This window comes from Ylistrum balloti, unplaced genomic scaffold, assembly GCF_031769215.1.
Source record: "Ylistrum balloti isolate Yb309-2 unplaced genomic scaffold, AGI_CSIRO_Ybal_v1 Utg370822, whole genome shotgun sequence".
In the NCBI taxonomy this organism is placed as follows: domain Eukaryota; kingdom Metazoa; phylum Mollusca; class Bivalvia; order Pectinida; family Pectinidae; genus Ylistrum; species Ylistrum balloti.
The window spans coordinates 257358-283779 of record NW_026782475.1 but is presented as its reverse complement, the minus strand read 5'-3'; the positions used below and the strand labels follow the sequence as shown (position 1 = coordinate 283779).

General features: G+C 35.0%; 1 protein-coding gene across 1 annotated transcript; it reads right to left on the bottom strand.

Annotated features, from left to right (window-relative positions):
- Window positions 1–345: 345 nt before the first annotated feature.
- Window positions 346–18165, bottom strand: LOC132558760 (cryptochrome-1-like). Its single transcript, XM_060223356.1, has 11 exons — window positions 18153–18165; window positions 17386–17610; window positions 15932–16126; window positions 14407–14510; window positions 13348–13502; window positions 5845–5991; window positions 4671–4835; window positions 3342–3482; window positions 2640–2791; window positions 1841–2055; window positions 346–641 (listed from the first exon to the last, which is right to left on the bottom strand). Exons 2-11 carry the CDS (start codon window positions 17598–17600, stop codon window positions 526–528), a joined length of 1605 nt encoding a protein of 534 aa, XP_060079339.1. The 5' UTR covers window positions 17601–17610; window positions 18153–18165; the 3' UTR covers window positions 346–525.
- Between the last annotated feature and the right edge of the window lie 8257 nt (window positions 18166–26422).

The following is a 26422-nucleotide window of genomic DNA, read 5'->3' as shown; positions in this document are numbered from 1 at the left end:
TTCAGTTCTTGTTTCTTTATCAAACTAAACAGACACCTTAACAGTTCAGTTCTTGTTTCTTTATCAAACTAAACAGACACCTTAACAGTTCAGTTCTTGTTTCTTTATCAAACTCAACAGACACCTTAACAGTTCAGTTCTTGTTTCTTTATCAAACTAAACAGACACCTTAACAGTTCAGTTCTTGTTTCTTTATCAAACTAAACAGACACCTTAACAGTTCAGTTCTTGTTTCTTTATCAAACTAAACAGACACCTTAACAGTTCAGTTCTTGTTTCTTTATCAAACTAAACAGACACCTTAACAGTTCAGTTCTTGTTTCTATATCAAACTAAACAGACACCTTAACAGTTCAGTTCTTGTTTCTTTATCAAACTAAACAGACACCTTAACAGTTCAGTTCTTGTTACTTTATCAAACTAAACAGACACATTAACAGTTCAGTTCTTGTTTCTTTATCAAACTAAACATAAATCTTAACAGTTCAGTCCTTGTTCTATAAACTGGTACTGACATCGAGCGATTCATTTTCCTTCTTTCATGAAGTCTGTGATCTTTTTATTTGTTTTGCTGGTTGTTTTGGCCTTCTTTGAATTCCTTTCTTCTGTTTTCAGTTCAGGTTTTCTCTTTTGACCTTTCCCTAAAGAGAAAATGAAAAGTTCTAATGTAGTTCATTTGAAAATAAATTTTGGTTTCTTTTATAAAGGTTGGAATACCTGATTACAATAAAACATAGGACTTACATTGCCTGTTATGTCAACCTAGTTGTAAACATTATAGGTGAAAGGTCAGAATAACGCTCAATGTTGTTATAGAGATACAGTGACCTAAACTTCACTGCTTCAAATAAACTTGATTCAAGGCTAGACAGGGTGATTTCAATGTAATAATCCTCCAGATCACTGATTTTGGTTTGTCAGTTCTACTTCCAATAAACTTAACCTTGTGGCTTAATACTGTCTCCCTTCATTACCTTGTGATTGACAAATGCCTGCCTTTTGACCTATGAACATTACCTTGTGACTGACCAATGCCTGCCTTTTGGACCTATGAACATTACCTTGTGACTGACCAACGCCTGCCTTTTGGACCTATGAACATTACCTTGTGACTGACCAATGCCTGCCTTTTGACCTATGAACATTACCTTGTGACTGACCAATGCCTGCCTTTTGACCTATGAACATTACATTGTGACTGACCAATGCCTGCCTTTTGACCTATGAATATTACCTTGTGACTGACCAATACCTGCCTTTTGGACCTATGAACATTACCTTGTGACTGACCAATGCCTACCTTTTGACCTATAAACATTACATTGTGACTGACCAATGCCTGCCTTTTGACCTATGAACATTACCTTGTGACTGACCAATGCCTGCCTTTTGGACCTATGAACATTACCTTGTGACTGACCAATGCCTGCCTTTTGGACCTATGAACATTACATTGTGACTGACCAATGCCTGCCTTTTGACCTATGAACATTACACTGTGACTGACCAATGCCTGCCTTTTGGACCTATGAACATTACCTTGTGACTGACCAATGCCTGCTTTTGGACCTATGAACATTACTTTGGGATTGACCACTGTCTCCCTTGGGACCCACAAACATTACCTTGGGATTGACCACTGTCTCCCTTGGGACCCACAAACATTACCATGGGATTGACCACTGTTTCCCTTGGGACCCACAAACATTACCTTGCGATTGACCACTGTCTCCCTTGGGACCTATAAACATTACCTTTTGACTCTCCACTGTTTCCCTTGGGACCTATAAACATCAGCTTGGGATTCACCACTGTCTCCCTTGGGACCTATAAACATTACCTTTTGTCTCACCACTGCATGACTTGTCTGGCCTGTTCTTGTATGCCTGAGCCATGCGTTGAATGTTGATAGGGCGAATCTTATCGTGTTCAACTATTGGTTTGGGATAATCCTTGCCAATAATACACCCAGCTTTTTCTTGAACCTTCAGTGGAGCTGTCCATGGCTCGTAGATATACTGTGTTGGCATGTTCTTCAACACTGGCAAATACTTCCTGATATTAAAGTTTTTTGAAAAATTATTTTTTTCATAATTTGATTAAGATTTTATACAGATTTATAAGCAAAAAAGTTTTATAATAGATTTTGTGTGAATACCATTTCAACAGCTACTCTTGCCCTTATAACGATTTTTGCTTTTGCTGTGTTTTGGAATTTGTTTGTGTTCTCCACAAATCCTAAGCATTCTAGAGCTATGATGTGGATCTTGAAATATGTAAGTCACTCTGTCCCCTGGTTTGGGAACCTAGCCCCCTCCCCCTTAAAGCTGTAAAGCTTGAAAGAAATAAGGCAAATTTATTTGTCATAGGATTTGTTTCATTTTGTGATGAAAGCTGTTGTATATTTGTGTAACAGCAATTATATGCATGCTGTTGGGTAAATGAATTTTCCACCTGGTATAAATAGGAGAGTAAAAATGGAACAAAATCTTGTAGGCTTTGAACACTAAATGTAGACTACTAGATAGTATTAATTAAATCATAATGTCACACACAAGATTTATGGGTCAAATTTAATTTGTCAAAACAGTAGGATTTTATGTGTAATAGAATCAATCATTCATTCTCTCTTCCTATACCTGATGTAGCTGCCATCTTTGTCAGTCTTTTTACCAAATGCAATAGGACTGTAGACTCTGAAGTACTGGTAGAAGAATGAGGAAGCAGATAACCACATCCAGTTAGCTGCATTAAGGCTCCAGTCTGCGTCCAGTAGGTATTCCTCAAATACCTGACATAAAACAATTACCATAGGCAGTAATACAAAGTAGGAAAAATAGTGTATAATCTTTTGTTATTGCAATGGTATCCATGAAATTTTTCATCCTTGGAATAGTGGTGAAGGTTTGATCCATGAAACAATATGCCCATTACATAAAATACATCCTATTCTTGAGGTAAATTTTACAAAGGAGTTGATACATGCCATTGGACTGGATAGTGGGACTATACAATCAGATTAAAAATGGGGAGAGGCCTACTTTTTACTAATTTTAACATATCAATGATTCTATACTGAAGTAAGCTTAATGTCAATCACTTGACCAATCAACCATTCAATGAATAAAAACATATACATAGCATGTGGTGGATCTTCTGTATGTTGTTCAGTTGGGTAACTACCAGCTGCTTTGAAAAAAATCCACTTAAAATGACCCTAGCTGATCATGGGATGATTAAACCAGCATTCAAACAAACAAGCATTTGACAAGCAATATTTTAGCAGTAAGTATCACAAATGAAACCTTCAAATGTATAAATTCTGTAGTTGTAAAATGTACCTTTTTCCCCTCCTCCCAGCTGATGTACAGATCACCCCTAGTAAGGAAGCAGGCTACAGCGTGCCTTGCCAAGTGATGGATCCAGCCTTCCTCTCGTAACTGTGTCATGATGGCATCAATAAAAGGATAGCCGGTTCTTCCCTGTCAACAATCACAACATATCAATATAATGCTGAAGAGTTCTGAAGTTGTTCACTACCTAAAGTCAGACTTCAGAAAATAATGACATTGTACAATGGAATTAAAGGACTTTTATCAATTTTTCTGAAAAATTATTGACCTATAAAATTTAAGTCCTCAAATAAAAGTGGGGAAGGGATATCTCCTGCATTTTAATTTCCAACTTTACTAAAAAAAAAAAAAAAAAAAAAAGGAACTAGGAATCCAGTGGGCATTTATTACTGGTCATCAGGTAATATAAGATAAGCTGCAGATACAGACAGACTCTGCACTAAAGCTAGTTCAAACTATCAACTGGGACAGACAGATGGATGAAAGGACAGACTCTGTACCACAGTACATATAGCTCAACCCAATCAGCTTGGATGGACAGACAGAAGGATGAAAGGACCACACGTCACAATCTGTATCAAAGATGCTAATTAATTAACTCAACCTATCAAACAATCAGTTGTTGCCACAATCATCAGATTGACATTTTCTCCATTTTTCCTTCTCCTTTTGCTATTTTTGTCATTTTTCTTTCGCAGAATAGCAATACAAATCCATGAAAAGAATTACCCATGTTTAACCAATGTTTAATGATCATTTACTGGTAAATCATATTTTTTGAGGGCCTCTTATTTTGCTGTTTTCCATTAAAATACATTTTCGTTGAAATTTGATTTGGCAGATAAATAGTACCCACTAAATCCACTTGTGCTAAGATAATATGCATTCTTTACTTGTTTATCATTTTGAGGAAACATGACTTTGTTGATAAAGGGTACCCATGAAATCAACCAAAACAAAACGCAATGAAAATTAATTATTTTACAATATGAAGTATCTAAGATTTCTTTCAGAGGATCTTTCTTGCCTCAAGGTCAATCTCATCATGTTTTCAAACTATGTCTAGGATGCGAGGGTGAATTGATAGATATAGAGGTAAAATATACCATTCATATAGTTATCTAAATTTGTAAGAAATATTCAGGTAAATTGTTTTCAGACAGAGGATAAGAATTCAAAGGGGACAAACAAGATTTCACCATATAGTCTACACAGTGGTATTTTATCAAACTTAAGAGTGTGGTTTATAAAATGCAGATATGAATTTTTAGCAGGGAGAAAACATTGCTGTTAACGTGTTTAGTGCCTAATGGTCACCTGTTTCCATGCAGCTAAGAACTCTACATTAGTATCCCAGGGGATCTGTATACAGATAGGATTGTCCACCATCTGGTCAAAATTTGGAGTGACCGAACCAACTGTGTAGAAAAATTCTCGCCATAAGAGCTGACCTTCAAGTGAAACAGGAGGTGCTGTGTGTTTCTGCAACGAAAACATTCCCATAGCAGCTGGTTCATCTTTCATTTCATTAAGGGTGTATGTTATCTTGCACTGATATACATCTCATCTTTCATTTCATTAAGTGTGTATGTTATCTTGCCTGGATATACATCTCATCTTTCATTTCATTAAGGGTGTATGTAATCTTCATGTAATATACATCTCATCTTTCATTTCATTAAGGGTGTATGTAATCTTGCCTTGATATACATCTCATCTTTCATTTCATTAAGGGTATATGCTATATTAAAATGATATATATCTCCTACCAAAAAAGAGTTCCACAATGTTCACTATATTAAAGAAATAAAATAAAATGATGACTCAGCCACTGGATATTTAACACATATAATGGTATAAGTAACTGCTTTAATAACATATTAGTAATTAGCAATATTTTTCAAGAGAAGAAAACATTTATAGCAACGACAAATACAAGTATAAAATGACAAAAATAATTCTTCAATACCTAAGAAATTCAGTTTTCCAGACTCAATTAAGTTCTCAATCATGAACACTGACAAAGGAAGACATGGGCCCATTAACAAAGTATCAAAATAGCTTTGAATTTAATTGTGTATATTTCCTATACACAAATTTTACATGAGAGGAAGGTAATCATAGACCCATTCATCTGGAACTATGCTCTCAATAATGAGCATTTGTTCACGCTTTGCTAAAGGCAAAAGTGGTTGGACTAGATTTTGAAACATATCAACATATCTATGGCATGACTTGGTACTGTGTGAATTTTTTTACCTTCATCATCTTTTATACATAACTAGAAAATGTCTGTAAAATAAAGTACCATGCCGTGAAGGATATGCAAAAGTTGCCCAATGTGACCTTTGATTCTTTAACCTTGACTGATGATTATAATCTTAAGATGAAAAAGGTGTAGAATATCATGTTATGATACTATAGGGTGAAAACACTCCTACATACTTCAGGTGGGATGAAGGATGAGAGCACATATTTAATTGATACATACCTTATTTTGTTTATAAATCTCATGGAGTCTGTGATACATAGTTCTAGCTGATAGACATCCAAACTTCAGGTATGGGCTCAAGACGGTTGTGCTTGGCTGTAGGGAGTTAGGTTCTGTCTTTGGTTTCTCAAAAGTACAAACCCAATTCTGCAAAAAAAGTATTTGATTATAAAACAAAATGGGGCAAAGTCACAATTGGCCGGGTTGCGGGATGAGTGCAATGCTACATGGTATTTTTAAGACAGTTAAGGGTGTTTCATTTGTTGAGTATGTAGAATATTTGTTAATAAGAGAGAAAGTTTGGTTGTATTTTATGAATCGATGCAGAAGAAGGGAATTTGAAGGAAGAAGTTGCAGCCATTTTTGATTTGGAGATGTTCAAAAAATAGACAATGGACATCTAGGGCCCCAAGGTGATTTATATGTGGAATTTCGGAAAGATTGTTGTAGTAGTTTCTGAGAAACTGTGATAACAAGAAAAACTTCAAAAGCCCGGAAAATCCAGAAAAATGTCTGGATTGAATCCATAATAGGCGGTGCATATCGTCAACATATATATATAAACATCCTACAAAGTTTCAAGCTTCTACGTCAAAGATTCTAGGAGGAGTTGATTCTAAAAACTGGTACCCCTTTTCCCTGCCAAACTGTGGAAAATAACCAAGTTCCAAAGCCCGGAAAATATAGAAAAATGTCCGAAATGAATCCAGGATAGGAGGTGCTCATCTTCAACATATATATAAACATCCTACAAAGTTTTAAGCTTCTACGTCGAAAACTCTAGGAGGAGTTGATTCTACAAAACTGGTACACATTTTCCCCGCCTGCCTGGCCGTCCAACATTCACCATACTATAACCCGGATTTGCACTATGTGAAACTCGCTCAAAAATATTCATGCTGGTGAATATCCACATAAGAAAGTTATCGCCTCATAACTCTATAGAAATAAACAGAGTGGCATCACCTCATAACTCTTTAGAAATAAATAGAGTGGCATCACCTCAAAACTCTTTAAATAGAGTGGCATCACCTCAGAACTCTAAAATTAAACAAAGTGGCATCGCCTCATAACTCTTTAGAAATAAACAGAGTGGCATCGCCTCATAACTCTTTAGAAATAAATAGAGTGGCATCACCTCATAACTCTATAGAATTAAACAAAGTGGCATCGCCTCATAACTCTTTAGAAATAAACAGAGTGGCATCACCTCATAACTCTTTAGAATTAAACAAAGTGGCATCGCCTCATAACTCTTTAGAAATAAACAGAGTGGCATCACCTCATAACTCTTTAGAATTAAACAAAGTGGCATCGCCTCATAACTCTTTAGAAATAAACAGAGTGGCATCGCCTCATAACTCTTTAGAAATAAACAGAGTGGCATCACCTCATAACTCTTTAGAATTAAACAAAGTGGCATCGCCTCATAACTCTTTAGAAATAAACAGAGTGGCATCACCTCATAACTCTTTAGAATTAAACAAAGTGGCATCGCCTCATAACTCTTTAGAAATAAACAGAGTGGCATCGCCTCATAACTCTTTAGAAATAAATAGAGTGGCATCACCTCATAACTCTATAGAATTAAACAAAGTGGCATCGCCTCATAACTCTTTAGAAATAAACAGAGTGGCATCACCTCATAACTCTTTAGAAATAAATAGAGTGGCATCACCTCATAACTCTATAGAATTAAACAAAGTGGCATCGCCTCATAACTCTTTAGAAATAAACAGAGTGGCATCACCTCATAACTCTATAGAAATAAACAGAGAGGCATCACCTCATAACTCTATAGAAATAAACAGAGTGGCATCACCTCATAACTCTATCAAAATAAACAGAGTGGCATCGCTTCATAACTCTATAAAAATAAACAGAGTGGCATCACCTCATAACTCTATAGAAATAAACAGAGTGGCATCACCTCATAACTCTATAGAAATAAACAGAGTGGCATCGCCTCATAACTCTATAGAAATAAACAGTGACATTGCTCATAACTCTATAGAAATAAACAGATAGGCATCGCCTCATAACTCTATAGAAATAAACAGTGGCATCACCTCATAACTCTTTAGAAATAAATAGAGTGGCATCACCTCATAACTCTATAGAATTAAACAAAGTGGCATCGCCTCATAACTCTTTAGAAATAAACAGAGTGGCATCACCTCATAACTCTTTAGAATTAAACAAAGTGGCATCGCCTCATAACTCTTTAGAAATAAACAGAGTGGCATCGCCTCATAACTCTTTAGAAATAAATAGAGTGGCATAACCTCATAACTCTATAGAATTAAACAAAGTGGCATCGCCTCATAACTCTTTAGAAATAAACAGAGTGGCATCACCTCATAACTCTTTAGAAATAAATAGAGTGGCATCACCTCATAACTCTATAGAATTAAACAAAGTGGCATCACCTCATAACTCCATAGAAATAAACAGAGTGGCATCACCTCATAACTCTATAAAAATAAACAGAGTGGCATCGCTTCATAACTCTATAAAAATAAACAGAGTGGCATCACCTCATAACTCTATAGAAATAAACAGATAGGCATCGCCTCGTAACTCTATAGAAATAAACAGAGTGGCATTGCCTCATAACTTTAGAAATAAACAGAGTGGCATCGCCTCATAACTCTATAGAAATAAACAGTGACATTGCTCATAACTCTATAGAAATAAACAGATAGGCATCGCCTCATAACTCAATAGAAATAAACAGTGGCATCACCTCATAACTCTTTAGAAATAAATAGAGTGGCATCACCTCATAACTCTATAGAATTAAACAAAGTGGCATCGCCTCATAACTCTTTAGAAATAAACAGAGTGGCATCACCTCATAACTCTATAGAAATAAACAGAGAGGCATCACCTCATAACTCCATAGAAATAAACAGAGTGGCATCACCTCATAACTCTATAGAAATAAACAGAGTGGCATCACCTCATAACTCTATAAAAATAAACAGAGTGGCATCACCTCATAACTCTATAGAAATAAACAGAGTGGCATCACCTCATAACTCTATAGAAATAAACAGAGTGGCATCGCCTCATAACTCTATAGAAATAAACAGAGTGGCATCGCCTCATAACTCTATAGAAATAAACAGTGGCGTCGCCTCATAACTCAATAGAAATAAACAGAGTGGCATCACCTCATAACTCCATAGAAATAAACAGAGTGGCATTGCCTCATAATTCTTTAGAAATAAACACAGTGGCGTCGCCTCATAACTCTATAGAAATAAACAGAGAGGCATCACCTCATAACTCTATAAAAATAAACAGAGTGGCATCACCTCATAACTCTTTAGAAATAAACAGAGTGGCATCGCCTCATAACTCTTTAGAAATAAATAGAGTGGCATCACCTCATAACTTTAGAAATAAACAGAGTGGCATCGTCTCGTAACTCTATAGAAATAAACAAAGTGGCATCACCTCGTAACTCTTTAGAAATAAACAGTGAGTCATAACTCTATAGGAGTGGCATCATAACTCAGAGTGGCATAGAAATAAACAGAGTGGCATCACCTCATAACTCTATAGAAATAAACAGAGTGGCATTGCCTCATAACTCTTTAGAAATAAACAGATCGCCTCATAACTCTATAGAAATAAACAGTGGCATCACCTCATAACTCTTTAGAAATAAATAGAGTGGCATCACCTCATAACTCTATAGAAATGGCATCGCCTCATAACTCTTTAGAAATAAACATCACCTCATAACTCTATAGAATTAAACAAAGTGGCATCACCTCATAACTCTTTAGAAATAAACAGAGAGGCATCACCTCATAACTCTATAAAAATAAACAGAGTGGCATCACCTCATAACTCTATAGAAATAAACAGAAATAAACAGAGTGGCATCACCTCATAACTCTTTAAAATAAATAGAGTCTATAGAAATAAACACAGTGGCATCGCCTCATAACTCTTTAGAAATAAACAGAGTGGCATCACCTCATAACTCTATAGAAATAAACAGAGTGGCATCTCCTCATAACTCTATAAAAATAAACAGAGTGGCATCACCTCATAACTCTATAAAAAAAAACAGAGTGGCATCGCCTCATAACTCTATAGAAATAAACAGAGTGGCATCATCATAACTCATAACTCATCATAGAAATAAACAGAGTGGCATCTTTAGAAATAAACACAGTGGCGTCGCCTCATAACTCTATAGAAATAAACCTCATAACTTCTATAGAAATAAACAGAAATAAACAAACAGAGTGGCATCCCCTCGTAACTCTATAGAAATAAACAGAGTGGCATCACCTCATAACTTTAGAAATAAACAGAGTGGCATCGTCTCGTAACTCTATAGAAATAAACAGAGTGGCATCACCTCATAACTTTAGAAATAAACAGAGTGGCATCCCCTCGTAACTCTTTAGAAATAAACAGAGTGGCATCACCTCATAACTTTAGAAATAAACAGAGTGGCATCGCCTCATAACTCTATAGAAATAAACAGAGTGGCATCGCCTCATAACTCTATAGAAATAAACAGTGGCATCGCTTCATAACTCTATAAAAATAAACAGAGTGGCATCACCTCATAACTCTATAGAAATAAACAGATAGGCATCGCCTCATAACTCTATAGAAATAAACAAAGTGGCATCACCTCGTAACTCTTTAGAAATAAACAGAGTGGCATTGCCTCATAACTTTAGAAATAAACAGAGTGGCATCGCCTCATAACTCTATAGAAATAAACAGAGTGGCATCGCCTCATAACTCTATAGAAATAAACAGAGTGGCATCGACTCATAACTCTATAGAAATAAACAGAACTCTATAGAAATAAACAGAGTGGCATCATCATAACTCTTTAGATAACTCTTAAACAGAGTAGAAATAAACAGAGTGGCATCACCTCATAACTCTTTAGAAATAAACAGAGTGGCATCACCTCATAACTCTATAGAAATAAACAAATAAACAGAGTGGCATCACCTCATAACTCTCACCTCATAGAAATAAACAGAGTGGCATCACCTCATAACTCTATAGAAATAAACAGAGTGGCATCACCTCATAACTCTATAGAAATAAACAGAGTGGCATCGCCTCATAACTCTATAGAAATAAACAGAGTGGCATCACCTCATAACTCTATAGAAATAAACAGAGTGGCATCGCCTCATAACTCTATAGAAATAAACAGAGTGGCATCACCTCATAACTTTAGAAATAAACAGAGTGGCATCGTCTCGTAACTCTATAGAAATAAACAGAGTGGCATCACCTCATAACTTTAGAAATAAACAGAGTGGCATCACCTCATAACTCCATAGAAATAAACAGTGACATTGCCTCATAACTTTAGAAATAAACAGAGTGGCATCGCCTCATAACTCTATAGAAATAAACAGTGGCATCTTCTCATATCTCTAGAAATGAACAGCATGGCATCACCTCATAACTATAGAAATAAACACAGTGGCATCGCCTCATAACTCTATAGAAATAAACAGTGACATTGCTCATAACTCTATAGAAATAAACAGATAGGCATCGCCTCATAACTCTATAGAAATAAGCAGTGGCATTGCCTCATAACTCTATAGAAATAAACAGAGTGGCATTGCCTCATAACTCTATAGAAATAAACAGAGTGGCATCGCCTCATAACTCTATAGAAAAAAAGAGTGGCATCGCCTCATAACTCTATAGAAATAAACAGAGTGGCATCGCCTTACCAAGCCTTCATATATATATATATATATATATATATATAACCTTATCTGAAGTCTTTGGCAGCAAGAACAAAACATAAAGTAGAAACTAAACTATAAATAGAACATGTGTCTTTATTCATCTATTCGACATACCTGGTATTTCTTGAAAGACTCTTTCCTATGTTGGTGTGTAGGATATATGTTGGTGTGTAGGATATATGTTGGGGTGTAGGATATATGTTGGTGTGTAGGATATATGTTGGGGTGTAGGATATATGTTGGGGTGTAGGATATATGTTGGGTGTAGGTTTATGTTGGGGTGTAGGATATATGTTGGTGTGTAGGATATATGTTGGTGTGTAGGATATATGTTGGGGTGTAGGATATATGTTGAGGTGTAGGATATATGTTGGTGTGTAGGATATATGTTGGTGTGTAGAATATATGTTGGGGTGTAGGATATATGTTGGTGTGTAGGATATATGTTGAGGTGTAGGATATATGTTGGTGTGTAGGGTGTAGGATATATGTTGGTGTGTAGGATATATGTTGGGTGTAGGATATATGTTGGTGTGTAGGATATATGTTGGGGTGTAGGATATATGTTGGGGTGTAGGATATATGTTGGGGTGTAGGATATTCCACCCAAGGGGTCACAAAATGTTGTAAAACCTGAGACTTTGCCGTGGGGTTTTACTACATTATGTGACCTCCCATGCGTAATATCCCATCCTTTACTCCAAGGTATAAAAAGAAGTTTTTATTTCTCATTCTAAATTGTTGGAAGTATAGCTTCAAATGTTGACAATATACTGTAAAGGAGGCCATGTTACATGAAAATCATGTTCCTTATTTTGCAATTAATCAATAAGTTGACATAAGAAACGAATTCTCTGTACCTAGTTTTGGCAAACTAAGTTGGTCCTTGAAAATTAAAACAAAATATAAAGTCACTGCAAATAATGATGGGTACACATGTGTACACATTGAATCATGGGACAACGTCCGTTTGGAAGCGACACGTCCACATGCATCCCTATATGAATGTATGTGTAATACAAGAACTGTGACCCTGAGCCTAGACGGACCAGTATTACATAGATAGAAATGAGAGAAAGTCAAATTACACAATTAATTAGAATTGCCTGGTACATGCACAAAAAGAGGAGAGTATTTGATATAGGGCATGTCCTGTTATTGACCAGATCATGTGTGGTGTGTTTAATAGAGAAAATGACATCATTACCTCCATTTGTAAACATAATAGCTATTGTTTCCTTGAAAAATTCAAATTTCCAAAATGTACATAAAATTTTAGATATCCCTTATCTAAACCAGTAACCAAAATAAAAATGTTTACAGTTAGTTGATAAGACCCTCCTCTATGGGAACTTGATACGAAATTTCAAGGATTGTATACATTTCACAAGGTACTTTGTGGTTCTTGGGTATTGTGCAATTACTTATCTCATAATCCACCTGTTGTCCAGAGAATTCATTCTTCTGCATATATGTCACTAATGCAATATACCGCAATACATTGTTGCTTTTTTTTTACTACTGCACCAATCATAATTGATTCCAATGTCCTAATATGGACAATGGCTGCCTCCCTTTCATTTTGTCTTCCCCACAAAAAAAACTGATTGCGTCAAAATGTAATTTGATGTGATAAAATGTATCTTAAATTATTCATTTCATACAATAGCTTATAAAAAACAGTTCAAAGAAGTTGTTATTTTTGCAAGTCTTGTATGAGATGAAAACTCAATATATGATTTACCGTTTTCTTCATCATTCTGTCCAGTCTGCTCAAAGCCTCAGTCTCACCTCCAGGAAACAAGCATGGCCCGCATTCATTTGGATTTTTATGAAGACTCTTTAAATCTGGAACTCCGTAATGTTGGTCATGATTCATAGATACTGCAGTTGGGCATTCTGTAAGAGAGAAAAATATTTAAAACAATCTAATAGGATATTATCACATTTTCAATTTTAATCTACATATTCTTCCAAAGAATGAGATACATGTGTCTCTGAATATAGTGCATATATATACTCATAAGTGACAGGAAATGTAATGAACATACAGTTAATACTAGGTAATTATACTAGTCACTAACTACAGTTAATACTAGGTAATTATACTAGTCACTAACTGAAAAATTCTGGTAAAGGATAGGAATAGGTGGAGACTTTTCCCTTAGGTAGGTATCTATCAGTAATCTATTGGAAAGTTCTGGTTCAAGTTTTGGAGGGGGTCCCAAGGGTGAGAATATCTGATCTACTGGTCATTTACTAGAATGTTTTGGTACATGTTTTGGAGGGGGTTCCAAGGGTAAGAATATCTGATCTATTGGTCATTTACTAGAAAGTCCTGGTACAGGTTTTGGAGGGGGTCCCAAGGGTGAGAATATCTGTTCTACTGGTCATTTACTAGACAGTTCTGGTACATGTTTTGAAAGGGGGTCCCAAGGGTAAAAATATCTGATCTACTGGTCATTTACTAGAAAGTTCGGGTACATGTTTCGAGGGGGTCCCATGGTGAGAATATCTGATCTACTGGTCACTTACTTGAAGATTTTGGTGGGGGTCCCTATGGTAAATATCTTATCTACTGGTCACTTACTGGAAGGTTTGTGGAGGTCCCTATGGTTAGTATCTTATCTACTGGTCACTAACTGGAAGGTTTTTGTGGGGGTCCCTATAGTAAATATCTTATCTACTGGTCACTTACTGGAAGGTTTGTGGGGGTCCCTATGGTTAGTATCTTATCTACTGGTCACTTACTGGAAGGTTTGTGGGGTCCCTATGGTAATTATCTTAACTACTGGTCACTTACTTGAAGGTTCTGCTACAGGTTTGGGAGGAAGTCCAAGCATTGACACAACAGTCTGAAGTCTCTTATAAGTCAGAGGAGCTGATCCACCATTTTTATCTACGATTCTAAAGTACAACCAGAGTAAGACAAAATTGTGCTGGTAAGACAAAGTTGTGCTGATAAGACAAAGTTGTGCTGGTAAGACAAAGTTGTGCTGATAAGACAAAGTTGTGCTGATAGACAAAGTTGTGTTGGTAAGAAAGAGTTCTGCTGGTAAGACAAAGTTGTGCTAGTAAGAAAGAGTTCTGCTGGTAAGACAAAGTCGTGCTGGTAAGACAAAGTTGTGCTGGTAAGACAAAGTTGTGCTGGTGGGACAAAGTTGTGCTGGTAAGACAAAGTCGTGCTGATAAGACAAAGTTGTGCTGGTAAGACAAAGTTGTGCTGGTAAGACAAAGTTGGGCTGATAAGACAAAGTTGTGCTGGTAAGAAAGAGTTCTGCTGGTAAGACAAAGTCGTGCTGGTAAGACAAAGTTGTGCTGGTAAGACAAAGTTGTGCTGGTGGGACAAAGTTGTGCTGGTAAGACAAAGTCGTGCTGATAAGACAAAGTCGTGCTGGTAAGACAAAGTTGTGCTGGTAAGACAAAGTTGGGCTGATAAGACAAAGTTGTGCTGGTAAGACAAAGTTGGGCTGATAAGACAAAGTAGGGCTGGTAAGACAGAGTTGGGCTGGTAAGACAGAGTTGTGCTGGTAAGACAGAGTCGGACTGGTAAAACAGAGTCGTGCTGGTAAGACAAAGTCGTGCTGGTAAGACAAAGTCGTGCTGATAAGACGAAGTTGTGCTGGTAAGACGAAGTTGTGCTGGTAAGACAAAGTCGTGCTAATAAGACAAAGTTGGGCTGGTAAGACAAAGTTGGGCTGGTAAGACCAAGTCGTGCTGGTAAGACCAAGTCGTGCTGGTAAGACAAAGTTGTGCTGGTAAGACAAAGTTGTGTTGACAAGTGAAAAATAAATCAAATGCACAAGAAAGTGGACAATATCTGAAAAGCATAATGTATTACTGTATGACAAATTTGCAGGAATTGTCAACTGTGACCTTTGACCTTTTAAGCTTTACGGATCTCGATCTAATAAAGGGTAGAACTTGTTGTTATGATTCTATGAGGTGAATATGAACCAAAGTCACAAACAGACACTAATACACCAATCAATACAATAGCAGGGCATGAAATTATTTTCAGAATGAAGAGGATATAAAGTTACCTGTTGAAGTGAAATGTGTAGTAGCATTAATTTATCAGAGCATAAAGGGAAACAAGACTATGGGTTAGAATTTTGAGAAATCATCTCCAAAACAAGGAACAGATAAGGTTTTCTGATAGCAATTTCAAAAATGGGTAGGAAAGATTTGTTTTAGTTGATGGATCTCTATGATTTCATCACAAAGAAAAACAGGAAGATTCAACAAGACCTTCCCCTGGAGTCCTGGACAGCTAGTTATCAGGTACATGGTCAAGTTGACATGATCTGATTACATTACAGGTTTACCTTTTTGTGTCATACAAGGTATGGGACACACATCTGATAACTTCAACTCCACATTCTCTGGCGAGGTCATCAACATCTGCGTCTCGGAGTTTCGCGTAAGGTTCTGTGTCCAATTCATAGGTTAGAGTTGTAATATTCCATTTTTTGAACAGATCAATTAAAACTTCCTGTGGCTTCCCTTTGATCACAAATAGCCTGTAATATCAGAAAAGTTCTTCTCATGATTAGTTAACATAACATACTATGCCAAGTATTCCTACTTTTGAAAAATACTTGAATGGATTAAGGATTCATGCTACCTTACTTTGACACCTCCTGCTGAAAAGAGTTCCCTACAATCCATCTCAGGATTTTTTTAAGGGCAAGTCCTGAAGATAATTTTCAAAACCTTCCTGACTTCTTAAGCAGTGATATAATAGCAAGTTTTAAAATGAGGATAAGTCCCAAAACTCACTGCTGCATACCCTGCTAGTTCAGGTGTCCCTTTATCAAGCATTTATCCAACTGAAGCAAGGGTTTGTTACAAGGACAAAATGTAATAAGGATCAGATTTATTTCTCCTCACATCTGATTAAATCAAATTAAAACTGACAATGTAAGTTTTAAAAAAAAAATCAAAGTAACTTCCAAAATTAAATCATCAATTCAAAAATAATTGATTTTATTAATCTGTCTTTCAGCTGCTGCGTAAGATCGTAAATAAAACTACAAATCAAACCAAGTATATTTTTCATTTACACAGCATATACATGTACATGATGGTGTGCAATAGCACTGTTATTCTTGTCTTTCCATACCACAACTGGTTTCTACCAGTCATTTTGTACAAAAGTCCATACATACCATTATTTTGTTGATAATGTACAATGAAATAAATCACTTTGTACCACATGATACATATTTCCAAATTTTATATTTGGACACATAACTAAACAAAATAGATGCATTTTTCAGTATTTTTGCTGATTATATTGATATGTATTCTATATATTCCACAGAATTAATCACGACTACTGACTACTTATTGTTATTCTTGTCCATGAAGCGCATGTATAATCTAAATGCCTTAGATGAAAAAACAAATTCTTGACACAGATAGCAATGTTGATGATATCTTTATGTCTTCCTAACAATTTAGTTAAAATTTTCTTTTGTTCGCTAGCATCTTCAAACCTGATTGATGGGAAGCAACAACAACAATGCTGCTTCAATTATAAACATGTTACACAACAGGCTAACAAAGTTGTATAGAAAAAGGTTAAAGATTGGGCATGAATCGTTGTCTGGCACATAACAACTTCAGAATTTGTTTGCTAAGGATGTATAGTGGTACATATCAACTTGGCTTTGGTACGAACTGACCAACAATTTTGGTACATAACGACCAAGTGCTTGGTATAAAACTACTGATGTGGAACAGTTGTGGTGCGGAATGACACATATTCATTTATTACCGCGAATTTATTTTCTTCAGATTGGCATCTAGGTCAAGTAAAGTTTGCAGGAGGAATCTCCATCTGTTGATGCCAACATTGCCATTTTCAGAAAACCAGGGGTCGAGGATAAAGATTGGCTTAACATCCACTGCATTTTCACAGGCTGCAATCAATGATGGATTGTCATGGATACGGAGACCTTTCCTAAACCAATGGATTGACCTCTTTGCCATTTTTTGTTGCCTGAAGTAAAACGGGAAAGAAAACTTAATTTCGTATTTATTTGAATATCTGTTTTGCAAATATCAACTTATTAATTAACATAAAAAGAGATGACTATTGGTATTTTTGTAATAAGTGTTGTGTACACGTATCAGTCCCAACCGAGTGAGGTTTTCGTGACGTGGATCACGTTAAAACTTATTGGCATCTCCAAATCTGTGACCAGACACCATGCACGTCTGGCTGTCTCGTGAAAAGCCAGAGCAAATTCGGACAAAGAACCTGTCTATACAGTAATTGTTTGCATTGATTTTTCGTGAATAATTTTTTTGTTGTTGTAATAATTAAGCACAGATAAAAGTATTAGCATGCACATGCACGTGACAATTGATCTACCTTAACTTATGTAAACTGGGTCTCGCATGAAACTCGTGCTTTTGCATCAGATTTTAGCAGCTTTTTCACTTTTATTATGCTATCATTCTAATCACAAGATTTTGATATCAATTGCTGTAAATATAATGACATGCCAACAAAAGCGATGCGACTTATAACAATCTTACCGACTCTCTGTCATCGAGTAGGAAAGCTATCAGCTGATTACGTAATTTGTTTTGAAACTCAGCGCGGATTTTCTATTCGGAATGATGTGTTCTATCGGAAGACCTCGTGATTCTGCAGCTCTGAATTTTTTAGTCAGCTTTTAGTATTATTCTTTAGTTTCGTATTTTATCGCGCCAAAATGTACTATACAGTTTACAATACCTAATTTAAAAAACCACATAATTTCACATGCGGTTACCATTTTAATCATACAAATAACGTAAATTTCAAGTCAGCCCATCAGAACACTACAGAAGGCTGGCATAAACATACCTTGAAAGTAACTGGTATACTCCAGAGACATCCTTCTCCCCGAACGAAATTAAAGTATTCCGAAAGTCTTGAAACTTCCTTTCGCGCCAAACTCTATTTCTCGTTTTGTAAAGCGAATTCAAAAGCAGAATTTTTTTCTAAAAAGAAGGTTAGGATTGCAGTTGTAGGATCCTCGCATATAAAGCGATTGACTCGTGATGATGCGTTGATATGTGGCACCACAGTATCCAAATTCCTTTGGAGAAGTGGTTGTGTAGTTGACTGCATATACGAGTTCATGGCTGCCTCGCGCTCATTTAAAGATGGAATTCCTGTAGATAATATAGAAATATAGGAAAACAACTATTGAATTATTATTGGCATGACCAAGATGTTTCTAAATTTAGTTTAAATGAAATATTTTTTATTGCATATTTGGACACATAAAATAATTTCTATACCTTTTAGTTTAAAGACCGAAGCAGTCTTCATAAACCAAATTTGGAGTGTTTGTATATCTCTGTATGGCCATTCCAACACACATTTTAAATTCTAGTTTCCACCAGCAGTTTACTCCTGTTAACTGGACTTTAATTGATAACTTGTACCATGTTTAGAGTTAATTGTTTTAACTCATCATTGAGCTTAAATTTCTAACCAAGTATATAATAATCTGTCATAAAGAAACATAGAATCTACTTTAACATCTAAATACACATTTCAGATTTTGATTTTCAACTAAAATTTCTTATTATTTAGACTTAAATAATTTTGCCATTAATAGTGCCATTTAAAATTTTTTTTTCCCATAATTTGGATCTACATGGAGCTTTGCGTAGCACACAGTTCAAGTATTAAAGTATGTTGCTTGTATGAAATATTATTAGTCCTTGCAGACACTGTGTTGTCATATTTTACGATCTTGTCTAAATGATGTTCATCAGGCTTCAGGTGTGAACATTTAGACATTTCTAGCCCATCATGAGATGGTGAGCTGTTCAAATTGCTCTTCATCTCAGATTTGTTCATCCATAAACAATCCTTGCTATCATTTTTTGAAGTAATGCAGGAATATTTCTCTTATATCTTTCCCTTTGGTCTGTAGTTAGGCCGTTTGAATTTTGTGCTGTTTAAAAAAGCAAAATGGCTGAAAAGTGATCACCTTGAATTTGACCGTTAATTATTGGGCTGTCTGAGACAAAGTCTCATGGTGACCATTGATGTTGACTTAGAGGATGATGGATGATGACCTCTTAACATGACAATGGGAATACTATAGAGGCAGACTTTAATGCAGCATTCTTCTTTAACAGTGACGATGATGAGGAATTTGAAGGATTTTTGTTTAGTAATCAGTGGCTGTGTTTGTGATTGGTGCAAAGTGACTTCAGTACGATGAACTGTTTATAATTACATAGTGCTCTATGGAGTTATCGGTCTACTGTTCCATTCGTGTAAGTACTATGGAACCTGTTCTGTTAAAATTTGTAGTATTATCACAAACTTTTTGTTTCTTTACTTTATATAAATAATAATGAAACTTATTTGCATTAAAACATTCAAAATTTGTTTTATTCTTTGTTGTTTTTATCTTCAGTCTCTAACTAGGTGAAGGAGGTAGTCCAATATGGCGGACCAGAGAACTCAAGAATAACCCCAAGAATCGCATATTCCTGTGTATAGTATGCACCCCCGCTTTGACAAGACACTTTTAACCTAAAAAAAGTGTGCACTGTACACAGAAATTTATAGTATTCTATTTAATTTGAAGCAGAATTTTGTAAGGAAATTTGTGAAGTAAATGTTCAAATATTTCAGTACCAAAAGACGAAAGGGTTGGACACAAGTAATGCTAGTATTATTAACGCCCTTTCCTTATAAAATAGAATGTACACATCCAGGGCTCTCGATCTGCCAGATTTGGGGCCGAATACCCAATGCAAAATAGTATCTTTTTTCCCAATTTAAATCCCAAGTTCTCCCAATTCTAAGGAAAACACCATTATTTTCCCCAAATCTAAGGGCCCCAGGTCCCAGACCCAAAATGGGGTGTGAGAGCCCTGACATAATAAAGTGTCTAAAACACTTGGAATATAATAAACATACTATTATATTGAGATAGAGTTCCTCCATATTATCATATATATGACAGAGAAACATAAAATACACACATTCAGGCTATCCATGTAGAATTTTCAATAAATTTAGCCATACGGATGGTACCATCCAGCTCACTTGAAACAGTAATATCACACATTTGTTTCCATTGTGAATTTTTTTTTAATTACCATAGAATAAGAATGGCCATCCATGTCCATGGTCATTCCAAGCAGTATGATCACAATGGATACCGACCTGCTAAAGTACATAATGGATACCGACCTGCTAAAGTACATAATGGATACCGACCTGCTAAAGTACACAATGGATACCGACCTGCTAAAGTACACAATGGATACCGACCTGCTAAAGTACACAATGGATACCGACCTGCTAAAGTACATAATGGATACCGACCTGCTAAAGTACATAATGGATACCGACCTGCTAAAGTACAAAATGGATACCGACCTGCTAAAGTACATAATGGATACCGACCTGCTAAAGTACATAATGGATATCGTCCTGCTAAAGTACATAATGGATACCGACCTGCTAAAGTACATAATGGATACCGACCTGCTAAAGTACATAATGGATACCGACCTGCTAAAGTACATAATGGATACCGACCTGCTAAAATAGCACTTTTCATGGAAACCAAATACTGTGTATTTTCAGTGTTGTCAAACTGTAAAACTATGGCTAAAGGTATGTCACAGAGTCTTGAAAATCAAACTTGCGAAAAATATAACTACGACTTATTAATGCCCAGCGAAGATTCAAAGAAATAGTGGCATGTTTTATGCGTGGAAAAATATCAAGATTCCGTATGAGTTGCATAAAACAAGACAAACATTAATTTAGAAATAGTATAGCATTGTAGTAAATGCATTGCCAGTGTCAACAACAGCATCCGGAAGTGCAGTAAAAATACGAAACTAAAAGTAATACTAAAAGCTGACTAAAAAATTCGGAGCTACAGAATGTCACATTCTAGCTGTGCCTAGCTGAAAACCAGACTTTAGACGTAGTTGCATATTTTCATATCATCTAAATAAGTATAAAATAAAGTCTGGTGTTTGATCTATGCAGGAATTCATCCTCGGGTGAAATGTATCCCATTATTTCATGTCTATAGAATTTTCTTACATTGTTGTGATGATGATGATGATGATGATGTGTGAATGTTGGTATGTGTGTCATATCTTGTTATTTTTAGGTATCATGCAAAAATTTTGAAAAATAAATAAAAAAAATGATGATTTATCATTGTTCCTAAAGTTCAACATATTGCATGAGGATATCAGCCAGCCTACTAAAATAATGAGCGTAAGCTGTTTCCAGTCCTTGCCACGTGGAGGCCTCCTCATTAAAGGACCATTACTTTAATCTACCAAAAAAGCAACATTAAAAAATGATATAGTATTATTCATCTAATCTATTCTGAAATAAATGGTATTCTATATTAATCTAAATAATCTAAATATGAATTTAACAAATATTTCAGAATGTTTTTTTTGCATTTGTGAATTGGGTTCCTATTATTCGTTTTGCTGAAACCCGATTACAGTGCAACGTATGTCTGTACTTGATGCGAGTTAGGAGTTTTTATCATATTTGCTGCCCAGATAATTAAGTAATTATCTAAAGCATTGTAAGTATTCTAAAGTTTTAAAGAGATAAAACATTTGACATTGTGACATTGATCATGTTGAATTTAATCTATTTCACTGCTTATGCAATGTCGAAGACAAAGAAATATCAGGTATTATTTTTGATTTATTAATTTTGACATTTTTACTACAGGACATGCTTTTTTAGTAGAAAACATGGATATCATTTCAGTTTCATGCAAACCTAAACAAATACAGAAGATCTTTTTATTAGCCCACCATCTATTCAAATAGATGGTGGCCTATTCAAATCGCCCTGCGTCCGTGGTCCGTGGTCCGGCCATCCTTCCGTCCATCCGTCCGTAAACAATTCTTGTTACTGCTATTTCTGGAAAAGTACTGGATGGATCTTTCTCAAATTTCATATGCAGGTTCCCCTTGGTCCCTAGTTGTGCATTGTACCTTTATTGTGGAACGTGAAGTAGTTCATTATGTCAGATTATTTTTCATAGGATTATAAATAAGTTGAAATAATACAGGTTTACTGTTAATTTACCATGCAAGAATCCAGGGATTCAGGTCATAAAGTCCATGTGTATAAACACCTCGACCATCCACCCAAGGATATGCATAATAACTTATCAACAATTCTGCATTTACTATGTTGATAGGTAAGATCATGGTTAAGTTTGAGAGGTTTATAAAATGGTATTTCAGTTTTTTTCATCTATATTGGAGTTGGTCCTCTTAACATAGTATATAATAAGTTAACAAATTAGTTACTACTACATAAGTATAAGTAGCAATCATGAATTTAAAGAATACATTCAAAAAATACTTTCAAAATGCTCATCAATTTCAGTCAGAAATGCTATTAAAACGCTTGATATTGCTGATTTACATACATCAGGTATTATTTCAGTGATCCGTAGATAAAGATTAAATGGAGAAAGATTAAATTAAATGGAGAAATTATACATTAAATCTATTAGTAAGATGGAAATAATCAAATACTATATGAAGTAAGGCTAAATTGATGTCAGCATTACATACCATTATAACCATTCAAAAGAGTTTCAATGTTTAAGTGGTCATGATCTAGGTGTATGTCTATTTCAGCTATATTTTGAATTAACCGATTTCTATAGTCAGTGTATAATGGGCATTCAAGTAGGAAGTGCCGAGCATTTTCAGTTTCATGACTACATATACATGTTGAAGTGTCAAGCAAATGGTCATTAAATAAATCAGAGTTTAAGTTACTAGCATTGTTTCTAAGCTGGCATAATAACATATTATATTTTCTAGGTCCTGTGTATTTAAAAGTTTTAATGGCACCTGTTTGATTATTTACATTGGGCTTTATAATTTCTTAAATTTCTGTATTGAATTAATGTTTACTAAGTCAGGTTGGAGCATATTAAAATCACTTAGAGTTGATGGGAAATAGCTATTTCTGTAACTTTCTGTTCTACAAACAGGAGGATTGAATAAACGAGTATTTCTTAGAGGCTATCTTACATTCTCATTAGTATAAACAAAAGGTTCAATAATATTACGTAAGTAGCTTGGAGTTTCATTTCCCAGAATTTTATAAATAAGAAGAGGTTTATGTTGGCTTCGCCTATTACTAAGAGTTTCAATTCCAGTTTCTGTATAGAGTTTATAATGAGATGTCCCCCTTCTTAACCCAGTAATTATCCTAAGTGCTTCTAACTGAACTGATTCTAATAAGTTTTTTTCCTGATTTGTACAATTATCCCAGATGACATCCCCATACTCTAAAATTGGTCTAATAAAGGAAGTGTATATAGTTGTTAGACTTTTCCTGTCTACTTTGTGTTTAAGCATTCTCAAAATATTTATTCTCTTGTAGGCTTTATTGTATATATTAGTGATATGGTGAGACCATTTACCATCACTACTAAAAGTTAAACCTAAATGTTTATGAATCTTGACAGAGCTGACTGAATCACCTGCAAACAGTATATCAGGATTAATTTGTTCCCTTTTTCTTGAAAAAAGTAAAGATTCTGTTTTTGGAGGATTAAACTTGATATCCCATCTGTTAGCCCATATATTTAGATTGCTTAAGTCATAGGTTAATTTCTGTGCAATTTCACCAGAATTATTTTCAATCACTTCAAAAATTGATGTATCATCAGCAAACAGCTTCAACTTGCTTGTGATGCAGTCAGTTATGTCATTAATATAAACCAAAAATAAGAATGGACCAAGAACTGAGCCTTGAGGGACACCAGCTTTTACATGTTTAAATGTTGAATGAAAACCCTCAGTTAGTACCCTTTGCTTCCTATCAGACAAATAGTTTTTAAACCAATTCAAAACATTACCACTTATACCATATGATTCTAATTTAAAAATTAGGCCTTCATGCCAAACTCTATCGAACGCTTTGCTAACATCACAAAATACAAATCTGATTTCATTATTTTTATCCAAATTACTTATAATAGTTTCATATATTTCCAATAATTGATTTACAGTAGAGTCTTTTGGTAAAACGCCTGATTGATGCTTAGTAATTACTTAACAATCTTTTAGGTAATTAAACATATATTTAAAAACTACTTTTTCAATAATTTTACTAAAACAAGATGTGATAGATATAGGCCTATAATTAGATACATCATTTTCAGAGCCTTTCCCTTTATAAATAGCATTAACGTCAGCTGATTTCCAAGATGCTGGTATAGTACCTGTTTCAAAAGTTTTATTACAAAGAAGAGTAAGAGGGCGTACAAATGAGGGGGTTAATCTTTTTATAATTTTAGGTATCATATTGTCAGGACCAGGAAGTTTTCTGTCATTAGGTAAGAGAAGTTGATCTTTAATGTCCTGCTCAGAAATGGTAATATTTTCTAGTTTAAAAGGGAAGTTACTATCAGGTTGAGGTAGAGGATCCAGATTTTCAGATGTTGCTGAAATCGAAAAGAAATAATTATTTAGACACTCAGCCTTATCAAATGGATGATGGACATACTGATCATTTACATATAGAGGTGGTAAAGAGGTAGAAACATTATTAGAGTTCATTATTGACTTAGCAATTTTCCACCACTTGTTAGCAGGAATAGAATTGTCTTGGAGAGATTCATCTAATTTGATAAAATATGTTTTTTTAGCTTCCCTAACAAGATCCACTACCTCATTTCTAATTTGTCTAAAGTTAGCCCAGTCTGTGGCAAAATTACTAGATTTAGCTTTTGCATGTATTCTATTTCTCTGTCTAATTTTGAGTTTGATATTATTTCTCATCCAGGGTTTATCATTAGGTCGGACCATTATAAGTTTACATGGTACACATAATTTTGTTTGTTTGATAATGATTTCTGTTAAAATACAATTAAATTCCTCACAATTATGAGTTTCTGTCAGTAATTCCCAAGCAACACTATCAATCGCTCTATTCATCTTATCAAAATCTGCTCTATCATAAACTAGTATTTTCTTCAAATATGATTTCTTTTTGAATACAGAATTACAACAAGAGAAGTTAACAATACAATGGTCACTGCATATTGGAGTATTCACCCAAGTATTTCTAATTAGACTTATGTTGTTAGTGAACAATATATCAATAGCAGTAGCAGTTGTCTCAGTAATCCGTGTTGGTTCATTAATTAAACTTACAAAATTATACTTTACTAAGAGTCTACTTAAGTGTGATTCTCTGGTATATTTAGCATATTTACATTAATATCATCTGTAATTATAATATCAAGACCTGTATTACAAGTATATTTTAGAATGTGGTCTAACTTATCCCAATAATCTACAGTAGATTCCGGCCTATAGATACAACCTAACAATACTCTTTTATTATTAGAAGAAATTTCAATCCAAATCATTTCTACATCATTGCTTTCAAGATCTAACCTTCTCTTACTATGTATAGTATTTTTGCAGTAAATAATGACTCCTCCTCCTGGTCCTGTACTTCTATCAAGTCTATGTATATTGTGGGAGAATGAATTAAGTGTGATCTCTTAATCAAGATTATTAGGGGTAAGATGTGTTTCTGTTAGGCATAATATATCACTATCATGTAATTCAGCCTCAATAATATCAAGTTTATATCTAAGAGATCTGACATTGAGGTGAGATATTACAATGTCAAGATTAGGACCTGGATTAAGTTGTACATCATTACAAAGAAACAGTACTAGTTTATGAATATAAGAATGATATGTAGTGTTGTTTATAGATTCAATGCAATAAAATTCTCCAATATACTGATG

What these genes read in the sequence shown, in the direction of transcription:
- LOC132558760 (XM_060223356.1), bottom strand. Translation starts at nt 17,600, where the DNA reads ATGGCAAAGAGGTCAATCCATTGGTTTAGGAAAGGTCTCCGTATCCAT. An exon ending in CTGAAGAAAATAAATTCGCG is followed by an intron (nt 16,127 to 17,385) that starts GTAATAAATGAA and finishes CTGATATTACAG; the next exon opens with GCTATTTGTGATCAAAGGGA. An exon ending in AAAGATGGCAGCTACATCAG is followed by an intron (nt 2,056 to 2,639) that starts GTATAGGAAGAG and finishes CTTTAATATCAG; the next exon opens with GAAGTATTTGCCAGTGTTGA.